Source organism: Lactuca sativa, chromosome 7 (genome assembly GCF_002870075.4).
Source record: "Lactuca sativa cultivar Salinas chromosome 7, Lsat_Salinas_v11, whole genome shotgun sequence".
Taxonomy (NCBI): domain Eukaryota; kingdom Viridiplantae; phylum Streptophyta; class Magnoliopsida; order Asterales; family Asteraceae; genus Lactuca; species Lactuca sativa.
This window is the reverse complement of record NC_056629.2, coordinates 4329155-4350733: the sequence shown is the minus strand read 5'-3', so window position 1 is coordinate 4350733 and position 21579 is coordinate 4329155. Positions and strand designations below refer to the sequence as shown.

The 21579-nt window shown below is 33.0% G+C and overlaps 2 protein-coding genes across 2 annotated transcripts; both read right to left on the bottom strand.

Annotated features, from left to right (window-relative positions):
- Positions 1-752: 752 nt before the first annotated feature.
- LOC111894582 (probable polygalacturonase) lies at positions 753-3814 on the bottom strand. The gene is made up of 6 exons (XM_023890656.3): positions 3657-3814; positions 2950-3288; positions 2179-2299; positions 1925-2099; positions 1664-1734; positions 753-1586 (listed from the first exon to the last, which is right to left on the bottom strand). The coding sequence occupies exons 1-6, from the start codon at positions 3810-3812 to the stop codon at positions 877-879; spliced, it is 1572 nt and encodes a 523-aa protein (XP_023746424.2). The 5' UTR covers positions 3813-3814; the 3' UTR covers positions 753-876.
- A 14498-nt stretch (positions 3815-18312) lies between these two features.
- LOC111894590 (50S ribosomal protein L5, chloroplastic) lies at positions 18313-20083 on the bottom strand. Its single transcript, XM_023890667.3, has 3 exons — positions 19805-20083; positions 18973-19173; positions 18313-18845 (listed from the first exon to the last, which is right to left on the bottom strand). The coding sequence occupies exons 1-3, from the start codon at positions 20054-20056 to the stop codon at positions 18504-18506; spliced, it is 795 nt and encodes a 264-aa protein (XP_023746435.1). The 5' UTR covers positions 20057-20083; the 3' UTR covers positions 18313-18503.
- Positions 20084-21579: the final 1496 nt, after the last annotated feature.

Genomic DNA, 21579 nt, shown 5'->3' with positions numbered 1-21579 from the left:
GGTACATATGCCTCAAAATGAATGTTGTTCCCAGTTGTCCGATTTATCGGTTGTGGATCGTGGACATCCCCTGCACCCAGGAACTTTTTATAAATTGTCAATTTCATTTATCTTCTTATTGGTTCTCTTTACATCATATTGATTATTAAGGAAATTAATTCAAAGAGCTGCTGATTGTAATTATATAATGGTCAATTTCAATTAATTCAAACTTGTTTCCGTTACTAAGTGATACCCTATGCAAGCATATATATAAATTTCAACTAGAAAGGAGTCAAAATTGAGTTACTTATTTGCAAAGTAATGCATATATAATGAGTAGCTAAATCTACGACTACACACATCAAACAACTTAATTTGAGAGAAAAGTGACGAGCGGCAAGAGCATCAATAATAGATCGATGGAGAACGATTCAAGGATGGTGCCAAGAATTGAAGCAGTTGCAACAGGGAGGTCAATGGAAGGAATTATGGTGTGTTTAACACTTTTGATTGGTAGGAGAAAAAGGACGTTGTTGTTATCTTAGAGGTGTGATTAGGATAGAAGAAGAAATGGTTATCTAAACCACGTCGTTACCAAGGAAGTAATGGTCATAGTATAAAGCATGTTTGTATGGACATTTTCATGCCACATCAGATTTCATCTAATTAAAAATTGTTCATCTAAGTCTTTAGGTTCATAATGGCTTTTTATGCAAAATAATAATAACATGATAGTTTTTGACTTTTTATGTAAATTGCATTAAATAAAGTTATTCATCAAAAGGTCCTTCCATTAACTCGATATGAAATATAGATGCAACAATTCAACATGATGTACAACTTTTAATGCATAAAAAAAAAAATAGACTACAAGAGATAGATAAAAGCAACCCCTCACAGTGAGCTCATTAGATAAGAACACTTCTTGATTTCAATATTGTCTATATCTAGTTTCTCTTGTGGAAAATTGCACATTCCAATCTTGTCTGGCCCTTGGTCAGGCAACAAGTCACAAGGCTTAGGAACCACACCACTAGTCACCCCTTCAATATCACTACATGTCCATGGCACTTTTTTGGCCTTCGCACGCATACCAATAGTCGCATTCGATATACAAATCCCCTTAAAACTATCCCCCGAGATCCCCTCCAATCGAGCCGCCATTGTCACGTTTTCCGCCACCACGTCCATGTAATTTATGTTCTGGATGATTGGAATAGCATTTGGGTCCCAGTGATCATCAGCATGAGAACCATAGTTTCCGGTGATCCAGAACACCCATTTCATGGTATGCAGGGTCATACCTTTTACATAAATGTCCTTTACGAATCCACCACGGCCGACCCCAGTCTTGATTCGGACTGCTGATTCGGTGTTGATGGCGACGATGTCCTCCGCCCTCACATCCTGAATCCCACCTGACATTTCACTTCCCAATGCAATGGCGGCACTGTAAGGCGAGATACATGTGAGCCGTCTGATGATCAAGTGATCTGTCGGCATGGCAAATGATATCCCGTACTCATCCCAACCACTCTTAACCGCCACACAATCGTCTCCGGAGACAATATATGTGTCTTCTATTCTCGTGTTTGAGCAAGAATCTAATAAATAATACACATTTAATAATTACTGAAAATTCGATCAACCCTCGAAATTAACAGAGGTAATTAAGACTAACCCGGGTTAATTCCATCGGTGTTGGGAGACTGAACTGGAGCCAAAATTGTAATCCCTTGTATAAGAATGTTGCTGCAATACAACAAACACATATAATAATATAAGCTTAATTATTTTGCAATGTAGGGGTCTAAAATATACATTGAATTGAAAATTATAATATTTCATATTGTTAACTGTCACACAACTCCCTTTAATGTACAAGAACAAGAAGACTTGCTAAAGGGCATTTTAGGAAATCCCACTATAAAATAATGATTACCTGCTATAAACGGGATGGACATTCCATGATGGAGAATTTAAAAACGTAAGATTGGAAATCTGGATGGTATCTGAATACATGATCTCAAGTAGATAGGGCCGAGTGTATTTCAATTTTTTCCCATGGAATTTTTGCCACCAAAGTAAACCTTGGCCGTCGATCGTGCCATTATCACCTATCAAACGTTCATGATTAAATCTCAAGGCATTTTTTATAATAGTAAGCTTGATGTCTAATTTGGTCATTTTAGATACCTGTGATAACGACATCAGTGAGATTTGTCCCAAATATGAGGCTAATGTACCTTCCCCCGGCTGCATCTCTTCCATGGCCGTAGGATGGCAGAGGATCAATCACTGGCCATCCATTTATATCCTGTTTATACATAATGTACAAGTAACTAAGCCAAGGGTACAAGTTGGACACATATCACTTACTTAGTAGTTACCAGTTACATTCTCGTTTCAAACCGACCATTCTTCTTGTAAAAGTAAGAAAAATAGGAAACTTTATAAGATAAAATACCTAAAATAAGTAGAAAACTCACTATCATCACAGATTCACAACTTTAAACTTCAATTATATACTTCAAATAAGGCCAAATATATATCACATGATCAAAACAAGCCAAAAGTATTTTATTGGAGTTTGTAATTTCGGGGGATAAACTCTCACGTGACTAGATTGGACAAAAGTTATCTGTATTGATAAAAACTGTATGACTGTATTAAATTTGAGCATCTGAAAATTAAGGTTACTTTAATAATATGTACTTGTATATTCATAAGTTGATCACCATTTAATTGCAAAATACATGTTATATGTGTAATATTTCTACTGCTCTTTGTTCTATTAATTATCCTGACTATATTTACAATTTCTACCAATACAGATTTTGTATTCTTACTATGGCTGTAAATGTCAAACAAGCATATTTTTAATTCAGATTTTTCGAAAAAATAAATAAATAAACTCTTATATGTAAAATTGAAAATTTTATGTTTGACATTAAAAAGGTGAAATACCTGTGAAGCAAGAAGGGTGGCATCCTTGTGAAGAAAGAGAGTAAAATGGCTTGTAAGATTGAAGCTGCCGGTCAACCATTGACCAGCCGGGACATAGAGCTGAGCCCCACCGTCTGAGCCGTATTGGCTCAATGAATTCACTGCTTCCTGAAAGGCCCTTGTATTTAGCGTTTTTCCATCTCCAACCCCTCCAAATTCTACAATTGATGCACTGTGCCCCCTGCAGCTTATCGCTGTGTACTCTAATGACCCTTCTATTTTTCTTACTTTTCTGCCCTCAACTCCTCCCATACTTGCCACCACCATCACCACCACAAATAACAATATCATCTCTCTCATCTGTAAACGAAAAGAGATGTGAATAAATAGTGTAATAGCTCAAATAAAAAGGTTATTACCTTACTTATTATGGGCAAGAATGGTATTACTGTATTACACATTCATATAGCAAAGAAACGTAATTATGATTATGTTATGGGTCATGTTTATTTTAAAACAATAATGTTATATTAATAACACGTAAATCAACGAGCTCAAACACATCATGTTGAAAATCTTTCATTTTTGTTGCTACAATAGTGAGAATGAATTATGCATCTATAGTTGTATATTTAGTATTTACAATGAAATTTCACCTTCTATCAAAAACCAGTTTATGGTTTTATGTGCAGAATTAAGAGAAATAGTTGAGGCAGAAGTGCACTTACTTGAAGATGTAGATGGCTTCTTGTTTTGTGGCAACACTCCATAGTTAGCTTTTGAAGAATGTAATGTGAGATGTGTTTGGTGGGGTGTTGGAAAAGCATGAAGTCTTTCTGTGAGTATTTATAGGACAAAAACCCCAATATTATTGGCATGGGCATACTCACATGTATTTTCATTTATGCTAAAATGGAATTACTGTTAAATATAAAAACAACAATATATTTTTATTGATTTGGTATTATATTTTGTTTCTGTTTTTTTCTTGTTATAACATTATATTTTGAAAAATGTGTTTAATTATTACAATATCATTTGGATACAAGGCAATTTAATCATCTTTACGAGAACATACTAAAATTGCAATTTTATAATTTAATAGATTTACCAAAATATAATGTCTTATCAAGAAAAAAAAGACTACAAATACAATATATATATATATATATATATATATATATATATATATATATATATATATATATATATATATATATATATATATATATATATATATATATATATATATATATATATATATATATGATGTTATAATACTAAATAACTTAAAATACTTTGATATTTCTTACGCTTAGCCTAAATAATTAGTCAATATGAACTGTATCTGTTACAAAACAGTGCATATCCAATTATATGTAATAACAATATGTAATATGAAACATAAGTTTTACAATTTCGGATGATATATTATTAGTAATGGAAAAATATGTATATGTATATTATTATAAATTTATAATAAAATACATATTGCTTTTATGAATAATGATTAAATACGTTATCTATATAAAAATAAATACGTTATTATGTCGATAATTTAAACAATTATTAATCCACCACTTATTTTAGGTACAACATCCGGGTTATATATTTTATGCACCCCACATTCTTGTTCCATTTGGTTTTAATGCTATTTTATTTAGATTCTCTTTTTTCTCTTGTGACTCTCTAGTGATGTGATTCATTGATTACCATTTGGAACTTTGTGGCACAAGAAAACTTAGGCTATTGTTTATTATCATAAAGTATGTTCATATGCACTTATATGGATTTTATATAAGAGAGGTTATACTATATTAATAAAATAGCATGTATTTGAAGTGTTTGATGATGAAAAGTTGAGCAATGATAACTGCTTTCTTGTGTTTCGAAATGAAGAAGAAAAAACAAACATAGATTTTTAACTTGTACAAAAGTACAAATTATACTCTTGATTTATAAAAATTTTAGTCTTGAATTTTTATTTTATTTTTGCGATTATTGTTTTTATTTAAGGTTTTTCTAACGTTGTTTGTCCATGTTTTAAGTAAAAAATGTCAAAAAGAAAATACAAAGTTGTAAACAATTACACTCATAAACCTAAAATAGATTTTTTTTTTGAACAAAGACCTAATGTTATAAAAATCTCAAATAAATAAAAATTACGAAAGAAATTTTTTGGATGCAAAATCCTCATGGTAGCATTTAATTTGTAATGTTCACTTTTCAAGCTCCTTGCTAAAATTATAATATTTATACGATCAATTTGTTTTTTTTTTTTTTTGTCAAATTTGAAGTTATGACCAAAACTAATTACAAACTTTATTTATATTATCGTAAGTGAAATATTTTAGGCATCTCATGTTGGCTCAATCGAATAAGGCTTGGTAAGCATCAAGGTTGTAAAGATCATGATTTTACCTACGATCGTTTTCTATTTTGTAAAATCGTGATCATAAGATCAGATCGAGATCGAAAATGCCACCTAATTGAAATAATTGTAAGTTTAAGACTAAAAAGTGTATATATATATATATATCTACCTCTTTGCAATTATATAAAATTTGGAACATAATGATAATCTTAAAGCTAATATATAAACTTTGAATCGTTGATATTGTCTTCCTCTTTTTATAATATTATAACGACCCGAATTTTTTATACATAATTTCTAAGGGACATATCAGAGTTTTATCTAGCAAATGCAGAATTATATGCAAATTAAAACATTTACATCTCGGGACAAATCACGGGTTTACAATAAAAATCTATCCATCTAAACGAACAACAAGGAAATACAACAAATAGCGACCTACTATCTAAATTTTTTCCTTGTGTTCATGTCTTCTCTTCTGGTATCACGGTTGCTGCTACCTGTACCTGCAAAACATAAAATCTCTACTATATGAGACAAACATGTTTGGTGAGTTATTCTTTTTACTTTTCTTATCTTTTTTTCCTTCTCTTTCTCATACTGTATCATCTAACTCTTTTTTTCATAGCTTACAATGCTATTCTTTCTCATCTTATATATCTCTTCTCCTCTAACCTCATCATTTCACCTCTTACTCCTTCTTAGTCTCTTCTCATGCGCATCTCATGTTGTACACATACTCTATCATTGTCTCTACCTTTACCTCTTCTCTACTCTATCTTTACTCTACGTTATCTCTTTTTTACTATGTCTTTTCTCTACTTTGTCTCTTCTTTACTCTTTCTCTTCTCTACTCATTCTTTTCTTTGATTTATTTCTTGTCTGCTCTATCTCTTCTCTAATGCCTCAACATTCTTTTCCCATATAGACCTAATGGTCACATCTCATACCATACTCTAAGGGAACCATATCCCACTTTCATTGTTGGACACGTTCATCCGGACTTACTCATCTCTCTAATGATCTCTCGTGGATCCTTAACCATTCTTTTTCTCTTGAATCTCTCGCATATTCCTTACACTTAATCCCTTATGGATTATCTTTAAGTTTTAACAAAGAACTCTCTTGCCTTGTTCCGCTCATGGAACCTTTTCTCTATCTTCTTTAACCATAACCGATCTTTATTCCTATAGGAATCCTTCTACCTACATCCCCAAAAGGGATCATCATCTTTTTTCCCTGTAGGGATATAATCTCCTTACCGAAGGAATCATACTCTTGTCCCCGTAGGAACCATGCTCTTGTCCCCGTAGGAACCATACTCTTATTCCCGAATGAATCTTGTCCCTGGAGGAACCATCTTTCTCTACATCTCTATCTTTGTTATATGAATCATCATATAACACGTCCCATGGACATTCTATCTCTTTATCTCTTTACACTACAAGAAAAAGACCCTTTTACGACGCGCAAAGCATGACGCTCTTTGATTTATGTTACGCATTAGAGAGCGACATTAAAAAAGTGCCATCTCTTCAAAAAATTTAAGGATTTAGGTCGCGCATTACTGAGTGCCCTTAAATTAGTGTCTCTAGAAAAGAAATTAAAAACACGGAGGGCGCTTTATTTTTAACGCGCGTCCACTATACCCGTCACTTTATAATTTTAATGAAACGCGGGTTTAGTAGAGGGGGAAAGGAAATCCCCAAAATTTTGAAACCCGTCTTCTGCCTTCTTTCTATCTTTCATCTTTGCAGTCTACTACTCTCCCCTCTCCCTCCTTCTCTCCTCTCTCCAATCTGCTTCTCCGCCACTCCTTAATACCTTGCAGGAATCTAAAAACTAGAAAACCTCGTCCTCACAAAGTCTAGGAAATTAGGGTTTTTTCATCCCTCAAAGAATGACCCACATCCTCCATAGATCGATCGTCCTCGCAAAGTCTAGGAAACTAGGGTTTTTTTCATCCCTCAAAGAATGACCCACATCCTCCATAGCTCAATCTCTATCGCTTCATTTCTCACAATATATCAAACACTTTACATTCATAGGGCCACAAAATCGATTATTGCTTGAACTAAGGTTTCGAGTTCGTATCACACAACCCTCCCTCAATCTGTTCTCCCTGTTCGATCGATTTGTTGGTTTTGCTCGACTTCCTCTCATGCCGACCATCGATGTTCAATCGTCGACCATCTCCACAACTATAAGTCTTTATCTTCAAGTCTATCGAAGGTTTAATCGAATGTTCATCTGTTATGTAAGTCTTTATCGATGTTCAATCGTCGCTCACGCCGACCATCGATGTTCAGATTGTGTTAAGCTTCCTCCTTGGGCCGAAATCCCTATTGATTTTGTGCATAATCATCGCATGGCTCTTGAGAGTGAGCATGTCTCTGCACATTTACATGAATGGATAGATATCATATTCGGGTGAGCCCTATTTCATTCATATTCTAATATCGGTGGGTTTTATTTTGTTTTGACGCTTTTGACTTTGTAAAAGGTTGAAATAATTTTTTTTTTTTGATATAGATAAAATCACTGAACCAGTAAGTCTTCTTGTTAGTCGATTAATTAAGTTCTTTTTTTTATGTTTCTTTTATTGATTCTTTGCATACACGCGTAGCAGGCACCATCAGTTTCTTAGCTCCTGAGTATGCACTCACTCGTTAGTTCTCTAATCTCCTTGTACAAGCATGGATGCTAGCACAACTTCTTTGTTAATTTTAGAGCCTAAATTAATTAGTGTCTCTTAATCTTAGGAGTCACATTGACTAGGAATTCCTAATTTTTTGCTCGAACTGCTGAGTCAGATGAGCCACTTTTGGTCAAAAAGAAAAACACAGGAAACGTTTAGAGAAGTCTTGATGGAAGTACTTCTGGTGGAGTTGCATTCCATTCCATTCCTTGTTTATTATAATTATCTCATTGCTTTGTGTTTGGTATGATTAAATCGGAGAAGGAATGGAATGTTTCATTCCATTCCATTCCTTTCATTTGCTATTATATTCCTTTCCATTCATCCAAACAAAGGAAGCAAATAATCATTACTGATTTTCTATTCCATTTTCTTGTTTGGAAGGATGCAGGTGCTTTTACAGGTAAACATTGGTGTAGACTGTCTAAAAGATCCAGTTTTAGAAATCACACAGCTACAGAATCCATAATTCCCTCAAGTCAAGATCCATGTGGAGATTTATTAAAATGGTTACTCCCTTTAAAAAATTCCATTCCCTCTCCATCTCCTTCATTAACCCCCCTCCCCTCAAATGAATTCTTCAAGCATCCGTTCCTCATCAAAAAAAGTCAACCTTTCCGCCACATCAGCATCCCCTATTTTTCATTTGGACACTTCAGAAGCTATTCCATGTCAGCAATTCCTCCTAGTGATGCTCCTGTGTTACCCTCTAGCTCCATGTCAAGCATTGACTTAGAAGACCAGAATCAGTTCTCAAGTAGAAAGTCAAAGGATGAGAAAGGTGAAGGTGAAGGACTTTTATCTTTCCGGGGTGTACCCCTAGAGATTATTTAGCATATCTCAATTTATGTTACATGGTTTCAATTGAGTAAATGATTATTTTCTTAATTTAATGATGGGTTATAGTTATGTGGAGCAGGGTTGTCTGATGATGTTTTTGTTGGTTGCTTCCTGTCAATGTCATCTACTGCAGTGGTTTGTTTGTTACCTAAATGTTTTTCTAGTCTATTTAACTTCTAGGTTGTTATAGTGAGTGAGATTATTATATTTACTTTTTCCTTCTATACAGGTGGTGAAATTTTTAGTTAAGAAAAACAGTAATAATGCTCTTAATGGTCAGGTCACTATAGGGACGCTCATTTTTCAGGTAATCATTTTACATATTCAGAAACAAAGAAATGCTTATGACCTATTTTATAATTTTTTTAATCTTGTTTTGGTATTTGACAAGATTATGCTGTTGGCTTACTGTTTGCCTTACTGCCAATTTTGGGTGGCAAACTGTCAATAGGCCTTGGTTGTTTTCCTCGCCTCAAATCATCCACAATTCTCGCAAATTCATGGGTCATATTTATATTCCAGTTATGAACTGGTTTCTCTTGGCTGCTGCCCTTCTTCTTGTCACTTTCATTGCAAGCACTGATGAGACTGGAACTGCATATGGTATATTTATCTTCAAAAAATTTCACACTTCTCTTTAATATATAAATAATTTCATTTTCTATAAATAAATAATACAAGAGTTGCTGAGGTCGGAGTGATGATGATGACCACCGTCTTAGTAATCCTTGTTATGCTTCTCATATGGCAGATCAACATCATTCTGGTGATGTCCTTTGCTGTCATTTTCCTTGGCTTGGAGTTCATATTCTTGTCATCTGTTTTATGGGGCATCAGAGATGGTAGCAAGCTGAAACACGAAACAGAAGTGAAGAAAAAATGTCAATGGATGTAATGCGTGAGTTGGGAAGTAATCTTGGAACTGTGGGGTTTTGCAGGGGATGACCTCAATGGGAAATGTGTAAGTCTTCCATTTTGACTTATTATTATTATTATTATTATTATTATTATTATTATTATTATTATTATTATTACTATTATTATTATTATTATTATTATTATTGTTATTATTATTAATGGTGTCTGCAGTAAAAAAACATTTCACTTTTTACCTCAGGCTGATGACATTGTCAACAAATCTGTTTGGTGCATCTCTTTTAACATGGTCATTCGTGCCATGCTTCCTGAATCTGATGGTGCAACTGTCATCTCAAGTAAGTTGTTATACCTATTTTCATTTTTCTTTTTAATTATTAAGTTAACTAAAGTTTTTTTTCTTAATTCCTTTTTTTTATTTTTATGATTCAGACAAATGAACTCTACCAATTAGATGCAGTTGCTTTTTGCTTATTATCCGCTTGGGTAGGTTAAATAAAATGATCTCGTCATATTACCATTGTTTTTTTTGTCATTATTAAAAAAATGTATTTTAATCATTTTCAGTGTAGAGATAAATTAGGGCTAACTCTTGAGTTGGGGTCTTTTATGGCTGGTGTTATGATTTCCACAATTGATTTTGCACTATAATAATGAGTAATGACACACATACACATATTTTTTGCATACAGGAACTGTAATCAGAGAGGAGGTAGGTGTTGACCAAAGACACAACCACCATTGATGGTGATGGAAGCACACAGGAGTTGGTGAACAGACGGGTGGCTCAAATTAGAAACCTTGTTGAGGCAGCATAACAAGATTATGAAAAAGAAAAATAAATGAAAGAATTTTATTTAATTTTTGTCTAATCTTATTACATATGTAGGTTGCGGGTGGAAATGGAGAACAAGTTTTAAGTAGGGACGTCTACAGAATTGGTCAACTTTTTGATTTTTTCAGAATGCTCTCTTTCTACTTCACCACAGTTGGTTATTAGTTGAGTTAAATCAGATGTTTTGTTTCAAATAATAGTTATATATTTAATTTTCCCTTTGAGAGTTTAATGTTAGTTTGATTCAGGTAACTATTGAGAAGGTTGTTTTGGAACAAAGCAATAGCCAGTATGAGCTTCAAGGCGAATATGTTTTGCTGGAGAATGAGGCTTACTAAGAAGAGCAATGGCTGGTAATTTAGGGAGTGTGATATCTTCTATGGGTCGCTGGAGAATGAGGCTTGAGGTTCCACGTGCTGAAATTGATGAGATGCTTCCACTTGCTAGGCTTGTTTCCCGAAGTACCGTTCCAGCTCTTCAGTTTAGATCAAAGGTCATCCTCATTCATTCATTCATTTATTAAGTTTTAGTCTATCATCCAAACCCAAAAAGCTCTCATCTAAATCTAATGTCTTCTATTTGCAAAACACATTAGAATGAATGAATGAATGCCCTCTACCAAAATATAGCAAACACAACCAATCCTAATCCTGTTCATATACCATAAGAGAGTAAAGTAAAGTAGGTTCCATTCCCATACATTGGTTTGGTAAACAGAGTAAATAAAGTAGGTTGCTATTTGTAGCAAAGCTCTATCTAGTCTAGGGGTATATAAATATTATATGATTTTAGGTGATGTTGTTCCCCATTGGGAGATATACGTGTTGCAAAGTTTATCAAGTCTGACTACCCATTTGTCCCATTGGAGGAAGCTCAAGGTTCTTTACTTCTCTTACAGTGTAACAATCCATCTTCACACTTATTTTGTAGTAATGTTTTTTTTGCAGGCAATATAAATACTTTGAGCAAGTTCATACATTTAGAGTCCTTGAGCGGTGTTACTAAGGAAGAGTGGAGACAAGTGAGGCACACATTTAAAAAAAGCAGCACAAATCTTGTTTACAGTGAGGCACACATTAGGTTATTAGAACTATTAGTTTGTAAATTTTTGTTACAACTTCTATTGATTTGTTTTATCTTTTCATGGAATGATTATTTGTATCACATTAAATTTATGCAATGGATTTTATTTTTTGTATATGATATTTTATTTTCTATTCTAAAACATTAAATACAAATTTAATTTGAAAATAATTAAATCTATAAATAATATTTTTTTTAAACAATAAAAATTATGATACGCAAAAATGTGTGTCATCTTCATTTATGACATGGCCTTTCTTGACAGGGGCTTTCTTGATACGCATTGCGTGTCATTAACACGCGCTTCGTAAGGCTACGACACACGAATGCGTGTCGTCTTCCTTTATGACAGGGTCTTCCTTGATACGCATTGCGTGTCGTAAACGCGCGTCGTAATTGCGCGTCGTAAATGCGCGTCGTCTCTCTTTATGACAGGTCCTTCCTTAACGCGCATTTGCGCGTCGTCTGAGCCTTTTACGACGCGCAATGAGCGTCGTAAAAGGCTGTTTTTCTAGTAGTGTTAAGAGATCTTCTATTACTCATCTAGTACTTAACTCATTAAGTACTTAATCTTTATCTATGGATAGTAACATATAGGTATTCTACACAATATCAGTGATGTCTATACGTACATACCCTAATGATCATATCATGTCTTCCTCTATGACATGCTTAGGTACATGACTCTTTACATACAAACATACATATACACATACATAAAATGTATAATATAATTTAAAAAGAGAGAGTGAGAGCTATAAATCACCTTAGCAGTTAGTGAAGACTAAATGTCCCACTTTCTTCAATTTCGTCATTGATGCATTCTTGATCCATCTTCTTTGCTCTTAGGCCTAGTCATACACATATACAAGCATCTTAATACTTGTCTTAGCCTATTAAGAGCTATATGACTCTTATGGTCAAAATGATCACCTAATGGATCAAAACTCTATCTTTTTATTCTCTATCTCTTAATCTATTCCAACCAATGAATTAAGCATCTCATACTACCTAATTCATCACACTCTAATCTATAACGAATCAACCATAATCATCACTAGTTAGGGTTTCAAACCCTAACTCTCAATGGATTGATTTCACCATGGAAATCAATTCCAAAGCTTATTAAAAGCTTATATATACTCTCAATAGCATCATAAATTGAGTCATAAAATGATTAACTTAAGCAATCTAACCAAATTAACGATTCCACCATTCAAGCTCAAAGCTTCATAAAAGGAATAAATCATTACCTCAAGGGGGAAAGGATATTAATCCTTGAAATCCACCATCTCTAACTTATCTTGGACCCATATTTGCACCATAATTGTCCCATATCATCTCTCTATCAATTTTGGGATGAAAATAATCGAGAATGAAGCTTAAACAGGCTTAAATCTGTTTCCTGACTAAGTAACCGCGCCGCAACAATTTTCTGACCGCGACGTGGGGACCAGTGTCGACTTTCTGACCGCACCGTGGCAAGGCTCTTACAACACCGCAATGTCACAATTTACAGATTCCATTCCAACTTTGGCCAATTCTTATTCCAACTTCAAACATTCTTAACTTTTGTGTTTCAAACCCGCTTTCATTGATCTTTATTTATATCCACGCGAAGGTGGGGATATACTCTACAATTCTATTAAGTCACTTCTCACCGACTTAATACGGGTATTAATCTATTAAGTCACAAACTTATCCCAAAAAGCATAAAATACTCATTTTACCCTTTTGACCAAAATGCATCGTCTCATGCATTTTTTTCTTGAACTTAATCGTCTAATCTCCTCTAAGTGACTTAAACTTATTTTGGCCATTTTCATAAAGTCACAACTTCGTATTCTAATTTTTTTCTTATAATTGACCATTTTCCTTTTTGATCAATATCTTATTAAAAGTCAACTTTCTCTAAATTTCAGGTTCTTAATTATAAATATAACTAGGTTCTTATTATAAAGCCCATTTATTGTATGCAATGAAAAAAACAGTATGCATAAAAAAATTGTCAACAATCATAAAATAATGGAGTTATGAAATAATAACTCACCATTTTGTGAGGTTATATATGACTTTGTGTGATATGTGATAGTTTGATTTGGAGCTCAATAGATGATTTTTTAGTAGAAAAGACAAATTTTTAGTTTGTGTCTTGGATTATTGAACTAATGTGGGATTAATTTTCTAAAGTTAGGAAAGACTTTTTATGTACATTTTTATACACTAAAGATCAATTTTTTTTCTATTTTTTTTTAAAAAAGGAGGGGGGGAGGGGGGATTATGATCTTATGATCCTACATAAAATCCTATGACTTTTAGGTTGTTTGATCTTATTACAAAATCGAGTCTATTAAGATTCATATTGTTTTTACTAGTAGCATTTTAGGATCTTATGATACACAACCAAGATCTTGATCTTGATCTTAACAACGTTGGTAAGCATCTCCACATTTCTTGTGACCCAAGTTCAAATTTCGTGAGTTTCAAACAGAGATAGTGAGCAGTTGGGTTGCAACATAGTTTTGAATAGGATTGTTTAGCACATCGCCTATTGAGATCCATGTCCCCAAATCCTTGATAATCAGGAAGCCACAAGTAAACGGCCAGACAACACAACTTATTAGTGAAATATTTAGCAAAATTTAAACATTTTATATTCACTATTTTATAAAGTTGTTGATCAAATTAAAATTATGATAAAACCAATTGTTGTTCTTTGCATTTAAGAGATTTATATAAGAGAAATCCTAAAACCACTACGAATATGGTTTAGTGATAATTGCTTGGGGCTCAAAACTTTTAGATATTCTTAAATTCGAATTCCACAAAACTAGTCGTCATAATAGTAGGTAACAAGAAAATATTTTTAGATTAGAAGAAATATAGTTAGTGGGGGCCATTTGAATATGGTCAGTGGTGTGTCTCCTTTTCGGCCTTTCTTATTATATTCTACCCGTGAAGTGCCTTTTCCTAACACTATTACCGACCCACTCAACTTCACGGATCACCCATTCCAAAATGGCCCCACAATATTTTTAAATTTACTAAACGAATACAATGTTTCATCGTATTCTTATATATTGTGCAATAAATTTTAGATAAAAGGCATAATAAGATAATAACGCATTGTTTTTTTATTACATACATGTATTTTATTACATACATAATTAAAGCATAACTTCAAAACCTATGAAAAAAAAAACATATCTCGAACCGATTAGGGTTTAGGGATATGCTAGATTTTCGTGATATATGGATTGGAAAATTCAGAAAACTATCAATTTGTTCAAGAAAATATAACACAAAGTTGTTCCAAAATCATTAATAATTAAAGCATATATTTTTTTTTAAAATAACATGATGTAGGAAACCATTCCAAATAAAAAAAACATGAAAATTGTTTGCATGGAAGGAGGGCTGATCCGTTAATATTAAGGGTCCTGGGCGAGAAAAAAAAAAAAAAAAAAAAAAAAAAAAAAAAAAAAAAAAAAACAAACTTTAAATATAAGGAAACTGATTAGTTTTAAAAAAAAAATTTGAAGGTAACAAGATTTGACTATTTAGATCTAAATTAAGACACCACTTTCAACCAAGTGAACTACATGATACTTTGTTAAAACTATCTATGTAAATGTGTATATATATATATATATATATATATATATATATATATATATATATATATATATATATATATATGACAATATTTTTCCATACACAACCGTTCATGTTATAAAATGTTGTACAGTACAATTTTGTAAAGCATAATTTGTTGTGTAAGGAGAAAAAATATTATATATGAATCACTTCTCATATATTATAAAGCAAAATTGGAAAGTTGGTTAATTAAAATTTAAAAGAAAGGAGTGGAGCAAGGAATCGAACCCTGGTGGACTTAAAAACAATTAAACTTAAGACGTGGACACAATTGGCTGAAATACAAGTAGTTTGTACATATTAGTATGTAAAGTAAAATATATATATATATATATATATATATATATATATATATATATATATATATATATATATATATATATATATATATAAACATTCAGTGTATTAATTATATAAATTTATTAAAATTCGGGCCCTATTTTTTTGGGGTCTTATACAGTTGCACACACTGCACTCTTTAGGATGGGCCTGCATGGAAGACTAATAGACCATTCTCGCATACTCGTCATTGTCTCCTAAGACTACTCTCATTTACAACTAAAATCAACTCAATTATATATTAAAAAACTAATTTATCTATCTTCTACCTACACACTCAACTAAACCCAAAATTTATTTTCATTAGCAATTCAATCCACCCCAACTTTTAGTATTAAAAATTAATAAAAATATATATCAATATTAGTCTCTATTTATAAGAAAAAATAAATTATAAACTTTAATATATTTTTTTTTATTTTCAATAAAATAAAACATATTTTCTTAAATCATAAAGTTTGTTTGATAAATAAAAGTAAATGTTACTCCAGAATTGTCCAAATGATGCCAACCGACTTGAGTTCGGTGCACCAACACGGCAGTGGATTTTATGCTTTTTTTTTTTTTTTTTTTTTTCTTTTTTTCTTTTTTTTTTTTTTTTTAATTTTCAACCCAACCAGCTAAAACAACTTGCTCACCAATGGAAATAGTCTAAGAAACCAATATGACCACTTCTAGCAGACCACTTTGCATATAATCATAATTACATTAAGCTGTAAGTTGACACCAAAATTACCAATAGAGACGTTAGATATGGTCCGGCCTAATCTATCCCTTATGTACAATATTACATAGTTACACACACATTTAAACTAGCCTTGAACTCAAGTGGATGTCATAATATTATAAGACTATAAAACCCTTCAATTTGGTTATTGAATATAGTCACGTTGTTAGGGTGGAGTGAATTGATCCCTTCCAATCCATTCAACTCACTTCACATCCTTTTCACATTTCTCTTCTTTTTCTTTCATCTTTCCCAAACTATAACATATGATAATGATATTTTTTTCAACTCACTCAACTAACTTGTCACATCACTGTTTTTATTTAACTAAATTAAAAAATGTAAAATAAAATAAAACATAACATTTTTTATTCTTTAAAAATAACATTTAATTAAAAACCACACTACAATAACATTAATTAAATTTAAGTTCTAAAAAAAAAGAGTGATTTCTAAAATATTTCACGCTACCTCGTAACGAACATCTTTCATTTTCATTTTGTTGCATTTAAAATTTCTTCGACAGAAACTCCGAGCTCTCGGGTATTCATCTTGTGTGTGAAAACAACATTAAACTCTTTCACTTTTTGTTGCATATCTTCCCATTTGGAACCAATTTGATGTGATGAACAATCCGAAGCCCCAAGTTGTTGCTTCAAATGATTCATAACTACTCGTAAAAAATATGACGAGCTATGTAAAGTAACCTGCCTATTTTCGAAAGTGTCAATGTATACGCTGACCAACACCACTTCTTCAATTTCAGACAATTCTACGAATACAATTGACCTAAGAATGACATCCATTTTCAAATTTTGAATTGAAATTTAGAGAGAATTGAGTAAAATGTAATGGAATTGAAAGAAAGAAAGAAATATGTAGTTTTAAAATGGTAGAAGATTGTATTTATAATAGGAAATTTTATTTTATTTTTAAAAAATCATTTAAGATTGTTGTCGTTGAAAGAATCATGGGTTCATCAACCTCCATACAACCACTAGAGCAATATCAGTTTTGTCTCGGAACAGTGACATTGGCAGTACCACTGGTACCACCACCAACCCAAATCCATGCACCCTTATATATGGAGCACCCTTATATATCAAAGTTAAATGTCACAAACAATTAATTATTGGATCCGTACATGTCACTAGTGATGAGTATTTTCCATTTCGTTCTAAAACAACCAACAGACTTATAAAGTGGTCACTTATTGCTTGTTATCTTTCTTCTCTTTTTGGCTATAAGAATTGGCATACAAGTTTCTTGATAGGCCTAAAATATATAATATACCGTTTCGTATGAAACACAAACCCATTATTTAAGAGGTTTTATTTCATATGCCTACCTTAACTCCTTAAGCATGCGTGTGTAATATGGACCCACTTCAAATGCTTGGTTTGTGTTTATTCCATCCACAATCCACTTAAGTAGAACCCATTATCCTAAGTGGTAGTGGAATAACAATTTCAGTGGATAAAACTTGCAACTTCATTTTAAATTATCTTATGTTTGAATTAAAAAAAATGTAATTTATATGTGAGTTACTTTTAATTATATTATTATGTTTAATAGGTTAACTTGAAAATATTTAATATTTAGCTGAAACTGAAACGGATCAATTACGCTGGAAAGCCGCACAAACTATATTCAAATGCATAAAATCTCGTAAATAAACTTTTAATATAGTTTTTTTTTTTTTGGTTAGCATTGTATGAATTTGAGCAACAAGTGTTTTGTCAACACGAAAAAAAGACTTATAAGAAGAAGAAGCAAAATCAATAAAATGAATCGGACTGTTCTATAATTTAACAAAAGTGAAAAAATAAAAACCACAAGAAGTCATGAGATAATTTTCACATAAATAGAACTGAAATGTAAAGTTGAGGGACCTTAATGAGAAAATAAAACGGAGGTTTTAGATAGTTGATTGGTTTTTGTACGAAATGAATTAATTTTGGTAAGCAAGCATGCGAGGGTTACTAAATTAACATAGAGAGCGTAGTACATGGCTATAGCGCATCATGGTAAAACTACAACAATTCATTTAAATCACAACAAAAAAAAAAAAAAAAAAAAAAAAAAAAATCAAGTTTTACAAGCAATGAAAGGGGTAGGGTAATTATATATAATTACTTAAAGAAGATCATTTTCGTGACTTTTGCTTGGTTTTGGTGTTGAAATGGTGAGATTTCAACTTCTTGCGCTTAACAACAGCGGTGGGACCCGCACCCTCACGGAAGGGCATCCCCATTAAAGCGAGAAGTTTGTAGGCTTCTTTGTCCGTTTGAGCGGTTGTTGCTATGCAGACATCCATTCCCCGTGGTTTCCCAAGGGCATCATAACTCAGCTCAGGGAACACACTTTGCTCCTTCAACCCGACACTGTAGTTACCATGCCCATCGAAACTGTTAGGGCTCACACCTTGAAAATCACGAGTTCTAGGAAGACCCAAGTTTATCAATCGGTCAAGAAACGCGTACATCATCTGTCAAGGGTAAAGTATCATATTTTGCTATTACTATCACTTATTATTAATTACCAAAGGAAAGGTAGTTATTTTATGGGTAAAGAAATGTAAGTGCATTTTGTTATTAGAGAGAGGAAAAACTTACATTTCCCCTAAGGGTGACAGCGATTCCAAGTGTTTGATTTTCTCTGATCTTAAAAGTGGCGATGGGATTCTTTGCTTTTGTTTTGACAGGCCTTTGTCCTGTGATGAGTGCCATGTCATTTATTGCTGCATCAAGACCCTTGCTGTTCTGTGCAGCATCTCCAATACCACAGTTCACTACAATCTTGGAAACCTTGGGGACCTACCAATACCATATAAAATCAAAAACAATTACTAGTATATACCGCTTTCTTAATTTCAAATATGTGTTACATGACTGATGAACAATCAATAGACACATGGATGAATTGCATCTTTAGTTTACAATATTATGTGACCACTAAGGTTCATAGATCAATTTTTGAGATAAAATGTTTAGACCTCGAAATACATGTCAGCACTTCTGGATAACACATTACTCACATTAAACTAATAAATAATCTGAAATTCAGCCAAAACACCTTGAACCTCATTAAGTCGAGCCAAATCAATACTAATCTTCAACAATCCCACAAGTTTCAAAAGAAAATTACAGACTAACAACTTACACATCACTCTAAGTGAGTGGCATTCTCCCTAATTTCTGAAAGGGGTTTCATAAGTAAAACTGAATATATTGCCCCTAATGCACAACATAGACTAAAACTTCGAACAGATGATTCCTCGTAAGCTCAATTAGGTAGGTAAAACTCAGTACTAGTTATCATCATTAACACTATAATCACTCTAATCAGCATTATCCCTAGTTTCTACAAGCAATTTCATAAGTAAAATTGAAGATATTAACCATTATGTGCAACAGAGAACGGAGAATAGAAATTCTAATGATATACCTCAAGAATGTTAGTGTAATTAAATTCTTCCTTGAGCAAAGGAACAATCTTCTCGAAGTACGATGTTTTGAGACGATTAACCTTATCCGCTTCCGATTTGTCCACCAACACTATCCCGGCCGCCGCTTCCGCCCTGACCGACAAGCCACCGTACCGGTTCCCGCACAGTGGAGATAAGCGTACGGAGTTGCCTGGAGAAACCGCCGGGAATTGAGAGATGAACGAAGAGGCTGAGGATTGCAGAAGCGCCATTGGAAGTATGTTTGTGCTATGCGTGTGGATAGAGAGTGATTTTGATTAAATAAAATGTGGAAAATATATGATTTTGGTCCCTTAAGTATTATAAAATGACCTATTTCTTCCTTGTAATATTGTTTGATCATTTCAGTCCCTAGATAGAGGGAGGTTTTTTAGCTGCGAATTATATTAAACACTAGGTAGAAGCTGGAAGGAGCAAACAGTGATTAGGAGTTTTAACATTTGATCTTGAGGGTCAAAAATATAATATATATAAAAACTGATGAGCACAGCCAAAATAATACATATAATTAAAATATAGTGGCTACTTCTAACCAAAAAAATCATGATATAAAAACCAATTGACTTTTAAGTTTATTATTTTTATCATTTTATGATGTAACCAAGAGTGATTGAGATAAAAACCATATTAAAGTTTTTACATCTAGACAGAATACAAAAGAACATAAATAATTCTATCAAAAAGTAAATCGAGGTTTTAAAAATACAAATATTGAGCATCACCAAGAGCTACAAACGAATCAAGCTTTTTTCAAGTTATAGTAGAAATATGTATTTGGAAATATAATGAATAGAATTGTATATTAAAAGAACTCAACTTAAAGTCTTCAAGTATTTTGAAGCTTTTGGTCATATGGTTCATTGAGCTCGAATCGAACATAGTTGTCATCTCGAGCATCGTATGGTCGAGTTTGGCGATGCTTGATTGTAGCCCTGATGACATGTCTACTCGTTTCACAAATAATTCAATAGTATTGAAGCTTTTTTTTATTTAGGATTATATAAATTTGCTATCATAATACAATGAGTGAGAAGGCAAATGGGCAACACGTTGCACCCTAAACTTTTTGTATGATAAAACCAATTCACTTGAAGACTGCATCCAAGGATCTAAGGGATATAACGTTGTTATGCATGTTCCGTTGTACTCTAGTAAAAGCTCTACCGCGTCCGGTGTGAGGAAACCAAACGTATCAAACACATATGGTCTGAACACATATTGATTTTTCAAGTACGATTTCTCATGTTTTGTGACTTTGCATGTAGCAACTTTTAAAGCAACATGTCCCGCCTTGAAACCCCTTGCCCTCAAGCCCACAAGAGGGATGCCCATATAAGGTCCACACAAATGTGTTTCCCTCCAACCCATCCAGAAACCAAAACATCGTTCGATCTAAGGGTTGACCGTCCTTCTGTCGGGTCAGTCAAGAAATTCACATGTGCCTCTTTCTTGGTGGAAACCCTAGCACGCTTAAATATGTCATACAAAACATCCCTAACCATATCGTGTCGGCATTTGAACCCTGGGAGTTCTTTACAATGAACTACATGTTCTCCAAAAGAGTCCAACATGCCTTGCAACACACCGGACACATCTCGTTAGTTGGAAATATTAAGATCATGAGTCGATATTTAAGGATCGTGCGATACTCCACAAGAGACATATGTTGGCCAAACCCATCTATAGGGATATCTAAGAGAAAATCTTGAGCATGTGGTGCTAATAGACACTCGAA